This window comes from Lepidochelys kempii, chromosome 2 (assembly GCF_965140285.1).
Source record: "Lepidochelys kempii isolate rLepKem1 chromosome 2, rLepKem1.hap1, whole genome shotgun sequence".
Lineage (NCBI taxonomy): Eukaryota > Metazoa > Chordata > Testudines > Cheloniidae > Lepidochelys > Lepidochelys kempii.
The window spans coordinates 259161359-259171704 of NC_136381.1; the positions used below are offsets into that span (position 1 = coordinate 259161359).

General features: G+C 42.2%; 1 protein-coding gene across 5 annotated transcripts in view; it reads right to left on the reverse strand.

Moving 5' to 3' along the window:
• The window catches only part of CTDSPL (CTD small phosphatase like), a 120620-nt gene extending 112492 nt beyond the window's left edge, over positions 1–8128 (reverse strand). For all 5 annotated transcript variants that reach the window (XR_012157652.2, XM_073334733.2, XM_073334731.2 and 2 more), the window contains exon 1: positions 7586–8128. Coding sequence is in view for 4 of the 5 variants with exons in the window: in XM_073334733.2 (XP_073190834.1) it covers positions 7586–7661 (76 nt within the window). In the remaining variant the exon portion in view is untranslated. The remainder of the gene's footprint in view (positions 1–7585) is intronic.
• Positions 8129–10346: the final 2218 nt, after the last annotated feature.

The following is a 10346-nucleotide window of genomic DNA, read 5'->3' on the forward strand; positions in this document are numbered from 1 at the left end:
TCCCTCCAAGTGGTTGGCATGATCCAGCAAAGCATCCTGCAGGATCAGGAATTAAAATGCTCAGTACCTTCCAGGGCCAAGCCCATTCTGACCATCACTGGACACAGTACTAATACTTGGGACACCATACTATTAACTTCTCTCCACTAGAAAAATTGGCCATAACCATTTTCTATCTCGTGGACTGTTTTAATGATGGTCCTTATCATTCATCCTCAAAAAGTGTTTTTCAAAAACAAACTATGTCCTTCACTATTCCTTTATCCACTACATTTACTATTCCAACAGGTTAGAAAAACAGGATCCCAAATACTCATGCATGTGCATTTCTGCATACCCATTGTAGTGTGCATATACTCCGATATGCAAAGACAAGTCTGCTCTGCGTGTCCACAAACCCTATGTGCACTTATTGCATTCCATGGACTCATGCATGTGAAAATTCTTCACAATTTACTTTAACAGAAGTCATATTTGTCTATCCTGGTTCTTTTACTATGACAAATGATGTGGCAGAGTCATGCCACTAACAACTATGAGATCTTAAACTGAGATCCATCTTCTCAGCACGCTATGGCACTATGGCACTTTCAGTAAGATTAGGGATTTACTCCTATGCCCTTGACAAAACTCTCTCCTTCCTTCCCACTGTTGCACAGCTCCCCTCTTCTGGTTGTTGAAAGTGAGGGTGGAGTCCATGGCTTTGCCTAGCACCATCATAACAAAAACACTATTTACAGTTTTGCTGCTGATTAATAGCTAGGAACAGCAGTCATAAAACTGAAAGATTGCTATCAAGTTTCATTGCGCTGCTTCTGGGAACTCTGAAGGAACACGGGGGAGAAAGGGAGACAATCCTCCACTGTTGAGTCACTCTGCCCAGAAAGTGGAAGAGCCTCTGAAGGAGCAGCAGAAGAATGAAACTGACAAGACCAACCAGTTTCACAGGTGCTATTAATAAGCTACTGGACCACCATGAAAGTGATCCAAAACATATTCAGTTTTACCATGCAACTATGTGGGCTCAACTTTCTGGCTTACAGCTGCATATTACTAAAGTTTTGTTTTGAACATTTTTTAATATATCTGTATCTATATTGTTTTTCCAGGTATGCCTCTGTAGGGCTCTGTAGTATTATGTATGATACAGAGTTTCATTCCTGCTCCTAATGCTCACTGAAGCCTTGGGAACTCAAGCAATCAGCATCACCAATACTGCCATGAGCTGGAACCATGTCAGATCTCACAGGCATAAAAAAATGGTCTGGTCAGTGGGTGGACAAGACCTCTAAGATGAAAGAATATGGAATATACATAATGTATCTTTTGTATGCCACATTAGCTGCTACTTCATCTCCTACATACCTCTTCCAGAAGTTTCAGTTTACCCTTTAAAAAATTATACATTCAGTAAATTTTGGCACATTGGACATTTTTCACCTGAGGGTGGGTCATCCCTGTGTTATGCAGAAAGTAGACTAGATGACTATTTCTGGCCTTCAAATCTACTTATAAAGACTTTGTAATTGTTAGGAAAGAGGCGGTGGCTCTTCAGGCTTGTTTGTTTTTTAAAAACTGAGGAAACGGTCTTGTTTTAAAATAATTATCTGACTTTTGATTCACCCGCTGTGTAAAGCATTTTATCATGTGGTATACTTAAAGATGCATTTTACTGCATCTGTTCTGTCGATAAAAGACATCAGTTTCCAGTGCTGTCAATCTATTACGCTCAAGAACCCTAAAAAAAAAACAACACTGCAGTAGTATGAACTGTGGTAAAATACTAGACACTACTGCATTCATGTAAAAGCTACTTTGATAAAATTTTGAATAAGGCCTAAGAACATAGACTAGTCCTGACATCACTAATGTGGTTTTTCCTCCCCATCTGAGTGAAGCTGGAAATTTCACTGTAAACATTAATATTACATTACTCTATACTAACTAGTACTGAAAGCCACAGTTTATTTAGCAGTCATTCTGATCTGAAAATATTTTGATTTGTCCTGTAACAAACAGATTTTAGTACTTGCAAAAACTATTGCCATGCAATATTAAAACTGCACAGATAAAAATCTTATGTCATCAAGAAATGTATAAGAAACTGAAACCTACACAATTAACATGGCAAACAGCTTTTGTTGCTGTTTTGCCTTTATAAAAGGCAGAAATGACAAGCTCCAGAGATTTCAGCAAAGGGGAACACTTTAGCTTACTGAAAGTCTATCAAAGAGTTAAAAGCATTTGCTAGCTTTCTGCTTAAAAATATTTGTAAATAGCCATCCAGTCTTTTAAATTTGCAGGGACAAAGCAGCAAAAAGGGCTTTCTTTTTCCCACTTGACTGAGCCTTCTGGTCAGCTTTTGCCAGGTAAGGAGAAAGTATACAATAATGTCATTAAATGGGAACAGCTTCATCAGGTTTCACTTAAAAAGATACCTACTGAGCAGACTCAAGTGATTTTTTCCAGTGAACTTTCGCCCCATCCATAAACCAAACAAATCACACACTCCTCAATGAGAATTTAGGGCTTCATATTTCATATACTATTTTTATAGTTCAGATTAGTGTTAGCACTAACGTGATGAGCAATTTCCATGCACACACAAATTACTTGGAAACATTTATGATGTTTATTAGTGTGAATCTCAGCACAGATTAAATTCAGAAGGCTAAAATATAGTGCATGACAGATCACACTGTGTTTTACTGACTCATTAGAAATGTGTTTCAATCTGCATTTTTGAATGCCAGATTGACAAAATGTAGTCCAAACTTGCTGTTTAAGGCACGTTAATTTCTGAAAGCTTACATTAAATCACCACATTAAGACAAGTCTGAATTCAAAGAGACCACCATTAAATAAAATGGCAGCTTCAGAGCCCTCAGATATGGTTTGAATACCAGATATTTGTATAAACTATCATTCAGATCACCAAAAAAACCCAACAAAAAAACACATCCCAGTTTGTTGAGTTTTAACTGCAACTTTAAACCAAATCTTAGGTTACCATGGGTTATTACAGTGTACCTAGAACGCAAAACTTACTGTATGGTTGCTCTGGTTTCATATAACAATTACGTCACTAGTTAACGTTTTAGAATTTACCCTCTGTAATGAACCACATTCCAATGCAGAGCTAGAGGTGACTTCTACATTTTCTTCTTAATGTTACTTTCTACTTCATGTTACTTATTGTGTTTTGGTGAATATAAAAAAAATTGTTACATCGATACTTTATTTTAAAATATTAGTGTGTGCTGAAATGTTCATGAAGCACTAAAAATCCTATTGAAATCACAATGATAAAGAGGAAATGAAATATTCCAAATATTAGACACTTAAGTTGTGATTAAATCACGTTAACATTAAAATTCAAGAACACTGTACTTCAGTTCTACTCCATATGTGTGCTTTTAGGTGAAGATCTTTTGAAATGCTTATTACTTCAAATTAAAAAAAGACCTGAAGAAGCACTCTGTGTAGCTCAAAAGCTTGTATCTTCCACCAACAGAAGTTGGCCCAAAAAATATATATTACCTCACCTACCTTGTCTCTCTCATATATCCTGGGCCAAACACAGCTATAATGGTACTGCAAACATATTGCCTCAAATGACAATGAACACTCTTTGTAAAAAAGGAGGGAAATGAAGCTCCTCAAGACTTTTATATTTTCATAAAGTACTAAAGGTCATACTTTATTCAAAATACGGTTACTGGTTTTATGTTCCAGGCCTGAAATTTTCCCCCAAAATAACTGCTTTTACACATACAATAGAAGACATTCATGAAGACAACATGCAGGAATTCCAAATTACTGAATGGGAGCTTTGCTCACGGTCAAATTTTAGAACAAGTTAGGAAAGATGTGTCTGAACTGAGAAAAGCAGCCAAACATCAAAGATTTCAGAGTAGCAGCCATGTTAGTCTGTATCCATAAAAAGAAAGGGAGTACTTGTGGCACTTTAGAGACTAACAAATTTATTAGAGCATAAGCTTTCGTGAGCTACAGCTCACTTCATCAGGCTGTAGCTCACAAAAGCTTATGCTCTAATAAATTTGTTAGTCTCTAAAGTGCCACACGTACTCCTTTTCTTTTTACAAACATCAAAGAGAATCTGGAGAGCAATGTACTTACTAACTGGACTAGAATTTCATGCCACTGCTACATACAAGTTAATTTATGACTATTTAAGCAGCCTAATACCTCTGCACTGATGAAGATTAAAATATAAATTAGCTTGTCTGCCTACACAATATTCAATGCTAAAATCTATCATCACTGCTCTCTTTTCAAGACATGAAGCATTTACCTAGTATATCAAGAAGTAACTGATCAGTACATAAATATAAATAATTCAGTTAAAATAAATGTGTCTACTTTCATCTGTACCATGAAGATCTAAATTTTGAATAAAAACTAAGATAAAATTTGTCCATCTTTCCGTCACCCACACCAAGAAATTTTACCTCTCTCATTCTTACAAGTATTTCCATTTTAATTGCTAGCTACAGCTTTTGTTGCTGTTTTGTGTTTATAAAAGGCAGAAATGACAAGCTCCAGAGATTTCAGCAAAGGGGAACACTTTAGCTTACTGAAAGTCTATCAAAGAATTAAAAGCATTTGTTAGCTTTCTGCTTGAAAATATTTTTAAATAGCCATCCAATCTTCTAAATTTGCACAAGAGATTTATATTTCCAAGCACTGATTGTTTTACAGTTACATCAGCAAATACCAATATTAGCTGAAAGTGTAACAACTTATAGAAAAGAAACTATTTCAGGACAAATATTAAATGAAATCATGAAAAATGTAGTTGTTACAACTTTCAGTAGCTGGCCTTCATTTTGACTGGCAGAACTAAATGTAGTGCACCATCATGTGGCAGTCAGTCATTGAATAATTCATATAAAAATGTCAACTTTTTTCATGGCTTTGATCCAATTATTAGAATTAAATATTTGTTAACTGTGCCACTGTAATACTGATCGTTAAAAAACTTTAATGGGAAGTTCCGTGACCATAGAATCTAATTTTTTAAGGATTTTTTTGGACTAACAAGAAAATATTTTGACTTTTTTAATGTTTACTTGAAGACAACTGCCCCCAGTGCCTATTAAGTAGGTCTTTATTTTGCTAGCCTACATCATGGCACATTGCGGTGGTAAAATATATAAATATTAAACATTTTCAGAGTTTGAGCATATATACTGTGTACTAAATAGCTAAAAAATTATTTCTGAAAACCCTATACGACAAGTTATATCCTAAAGCACATTTTCACCGCCAAATCCTAAAATCATACAGGAAGTGGACAGACTAAACTGAAGCAATAGAAACAGTGCTTTGATAATTACAGAACAATTTCAGAAAACATTATGTACTAAAAACAAAATCTGAAACTGATTGCTTAAAGAGATAAATCAGCATACATTAAAAACATGCATGTTAGAGAACCACTGTATACACGTCAATTTAACACAAACAAGTTACTGAAGATTAATCTTGACGCCCTGATTTATACAGCCGGGTTGCCTCCCACCAGAAGTTCGAGTTCCCCACAGCCACATGTATACTGCACGTTAAGGTTTAGGCTCTGCTTTAGCATACACCATCTTAAAGCTTTGCTTGAACTCTAAGGAATCCGCAAGTTACAAAAAAGCCTTACCATAACCTGAAGTCACTAAAGTGAGGTATGCAAATAAACTTAAGACAACATACAAACCCTGAAAAATAGAAAATCCTCTAACCATACCTAGATTTTAAGGATGGTCAGTGTTTTCATTACAAAACCCAGCAGACTGGCAATTTATAACTCTTTACCTTAACAATTTGCATAGGAATGACACCTGACAAAACCTCAGAGCATATATTATTTTGTTACCAATTTTGAAACAAATTCAGTCTAAAATTCACTTATTTAAAACGTTTCTCTACATGCTTACCTAACAAAAATCCATTAAAAATGAAGTTTTAAAGACCAATAACCTATATTGCAAGTTAGTTAATTCTGGGTTTTATTTTTCGAAAGCTGTAAAAATTCCAAGGTTTAAAAAACCAACTACTATGCAGGTGAACACTGGCTAATTTTCCATTATTTTTACTTTTAGACTAGAATGGGTAATAATATGAATATACAACATGCAAATACATACCACAAATATATAATCAACACAGAATAATGACTTTGAAGACATTTATGTTTACTGCAAATGCATATATTTACTACAAGCTGTACTCTATCAGATGTGCCTTGACTATTTTGTCTACTCTAAAATTCTCACTGCTGATAACACCAGTACACCTTCACCAGTAATAACAGCAATAATGGGAGCTTCAATATAAACAGGCCTCTGGGTGTCACTGATGTTTTAACTACTGTTATCACCTAACCCTACTCCAAAGATGTCTGAGACCCCCTGTATAAAACGTCAATGACAAGTGCCTTGTATACAGTAGCACACCCCAAACCAATCACTGCTACCACCAGTGGGAAATATTAGAAGTCTATATACACAAGACCTCATACTAAATGTGTCATTTCACAATTGGTTGGATAAGAGAAGAGTGATTGTAGTATTCATATTCCAAAGGAGAAAATGCTCCTTTATAACAACCACCTCTAATGGCCTGGATTAATTTCTTATATATCACTGTACTTTCTTACAAATAGCCTTCCTGGTATGGGATGACAATCAGTGGTTGGGTGTGGAGTGTTTTGCTCTAAAACACTGTTATAATGAAACAGGGACCAAGCCCTCTAACTAGTCAGAATTCCTTACCATTACAAGAACCTTCACACTTAGCAAAAAAAGGAAGAGTGCTGCAGCACACCGGAAAACGATGCATATTGATCACAGGGAAATGAGAATACTGAGTTATTTAATAAAAAAGAATAGTGCTAATCTATTAACAGATGTTACTTTCATATATGCATATTTCTGTCCCTTTTGCCTTGTTTTCACCTATTCTACCAAAAAACGCCCCCCACATTTATGCACGCAATAACTTTCAAGATCTGTAATGCTCTCAAAAAAATTCCAGTGACCCTGGACTCTGTTAAAGATGGTCTTTTATTCACCCTGTAGTGCCTACCTCTATCACAACAGACACCTTGCCACCCACAATTCAACACCCCTACAACATCCCAGAAGGGCACAAGGGTAAGGGTAACTTTCAATGTTTTAACTTTTGAGCAATGGAGGCTCCCGAGGGCAGGCTTTTGTCAACCCTATTTTGGGTCAGGGCACAATATAATCTTTACATGATGCTGTAAGTAGCCTAATGATTGTATATTTACAGATCAGTTTTGCCTGCCGACTTTCAGATGCTAAGTAGCCTCTGTTTCTTTTGCAAGGTCAAGGCAGAATCCTTCAACAAGATCTGAAGATAAATTTTCTGTTTTAAATTAGGGTTCGGAGAATCACAACCCTCTTTCACCCTAAAACGTCTCTCTGCCCCAGAATGAGATTTCAAAATTTTCTAACAAGTCAGACAGAGGTCTGTGTCTGGAGTGTATATTATTATTGCATGCATCTTTAGAGTGCCCATCACTTTAGTATAATCTGAAAGGAACGCTTACCTTTATCCTGAGTGCAGGACAGTATTTCCTCCTCTTTGGGGTTAGTCACCTGGGTGATAATGGACGGGTTGTCCATGGAAACAGAGTGCGATTTCACCTGGCTATTTCCCTCCCAGGGGCAGGTTTGTGTGCGTTTGTTTTTAGGGATCAATAGGCAGATTTCTCTCTAAAAACTCCTTCAGGAACGAAACCAGCCAGAAAAACCACACACACCCCCCAAAAACGCGCGCACAGGGGACCCCTCCTATAGTGCCACCTCCTCCTCCTCTAGTAATTCCCAGTATGGGGGGGGGAGGAGGGGAAGGAGGGAACAATCACCCCACCAAAACAAAAACACGAACAAAAATCCCGTAGCACTCCCCCGCCGAATCACCACCCCTAGAACGTCCAAAATATATCACCCCAAAAAACACGCTGCCTAGGAAACCTCTTTCCTGACCCTGTACCACCCCGAAATATGTACCAGCCCGCCCTAGCCTGTATCACCCCGAAATCAGCCCAGCCCCCAATGACTATCTGAGCCTATCGACCCCCTCAATAACTCTCCCCCGCAGCTTCGATCGCCCCCAAATCAACCCAGCCCCCCAACAACAAACGGATCCCCCCACCTCCTCACCTGTATCACCCCCAAATCAACCCAGCCCCCAACAACAAACGGATCCCCCCCTCCTCCTCACCTGTATCACCCCCAAATCAACCCAGCCCCCAACAACAAACGGATCCCCCCCTCCTCCTCACCTGTATCACCCCCAAATCAACCCAGCCCCCAACAACAAACGGATCCCCCCTCCTCCTCACCTGTATCACCCCCAAATCAACCCAGCCCCCAACAACAAACGGATCCCCCCTCCTCCTCACCTGTATCACCCCCAAATCAACCCAGCCCCCAACAACAAACGGACCCCCCTCCTCCTCACCTGTATCACCCCCAAATCAACCCAGCCCCCAACAACAAACGGACCCCCCTCCTCCTCACCTGTATCACCCCCAAATCAACCCAGTCCCCCAAAACGGTCTGATCCTACCCAGCCCCCAAAACCCTCTCCCCTCCCTCACCCCCGAGCCCACCCTCCCGAAGAAGCCTGTAAGACCCCCCGACACGCAATCGCTACATGCCCCCCCACAACGCCCGGATCCAGAACCCGCCCCCGGAGCGCTCCCCCAGCCCAGGCCCCCGCCCGCCGCCCGCGGCAGCGTTGCGGGCTCCGCCGAGACACCAGCTCCAGGGGCAGGAGCCACCGCCGCCCTGGGAGGAGGAGGAGGAGGAGGAAGAACCGGGGTTGCGGGGGCCGGGCCGGGCTCCAGTCCGGGTCTCCGCGCTGCGCCACTGCCAGCCGCCCCCCCGCCGCCGCCGCGCTCAGAGCCTGTCAGTGCGCGCCCCGCCTCCCTCCCCTCACAGCCAGGCCACAGGCGCCTCCCCCGCCCCCTGCTTCCCCGCCGCGCCGCGAACAGCGGGACGCTCCAACATGGAGATGGAGGCGGTGGCAGCAGCCTGCCGGCCGAGCGAGCGGTAAACAACGGGGCGTGGCCTCCGCCGCCAGGCGGGAAACGCCCCGCTCCGCCCGCTTAGGGGGCGGGACCAACTCCGAGGGGCGGGGCTGGCCCAGGAGGTGTGGTTGAGCGGCACGTGACGTCCAGAACCGGGCGCGGTTATTCATTTGGGGCGGGGCTGGCCCAGGAGGTGTGGTTGAGCGGCATGTGACGTCCACAACTGGGCGCGGTTATTCATTAGGGGCGGGGCTAACACGCCAGGGAGAGGGGGTATCACGCGATGGGCGGGATCAACTTTAAAAGTGGGCGTGGTTATTCCTTAGGAGGCAGGGTAACACACCTGGGGGCCTGAAGCTGTCCCACACTGAGTGGGTCAACTTCAAAAGTAGGTGTGACTATTCCTTAGGGGCGGGGCTAACACACGAGGGTGGGGCTATCCCACAAGGGGCAGGGTCAACTTCAAAAGTGGGAGTGGTTATTCCTGGGGGGGCGGAGGCACAAGAGGAGGAACTAGCCACAAGGGAGCAGTCAACTTCAAAAGCCGGGGGGGGGGGGGGTCATTTGTTAGGGGGCACGGCTAACACCTGAGGGGGAGGGGCTAGCCCACAAGGGAGCGGGTCAACTCCAAAAATGGGCTGTGCCATTTCATAGGGGTGGGACCAACCCTCTCACACAAAGGGGGGGGGGGGTAACCTTCAAAAGTGGGAGTCCTTGTTCTGTAGGAGGTGGAACTGACATGGAGGAGGGGAGGGCCATCCCACAAGGTGGGGGGCGGGCTAACACATAGAAGTAGGAAGGGTTGTGCGATAAGGGCTGGGGAGCGCTAATACACATTGATAGTGGGGCTAGCCAGTGGGGTGTGCTACAAAGGGGAGGAGGCATCCCAAAGGCAGTAGTTTCTTTATGCCAACAGGAGAGGTGTCTTCCCTCCGAACAGAGCGTCTTCAGCAGATGTGATGCGGTGGCTCAGCTGTATTGGAGCAGCTGCAGCACTGTATGTATAGACATGGCCTGAGACAGTGTAGTCAAAGGCTTGGTCTACACTACAGTTAGGTCAACATAAGGCAATTTATGTCAATCTAACTATGTCAGTTTGTACGCTACCGCCTTGCTCCCGCTAATGTAAGTGCCCTGCTACGCCTTATAATAACTGCACCTCCACAAGAGGCATAGGGCTTATGTTGGTGGTGACGCAGTGTCTGTGTAGACACTGCATTCCTTACCTGGGCTGTTGGCTGTCTTGTCAGAGCCCTGACATTGGCAAAAAAGC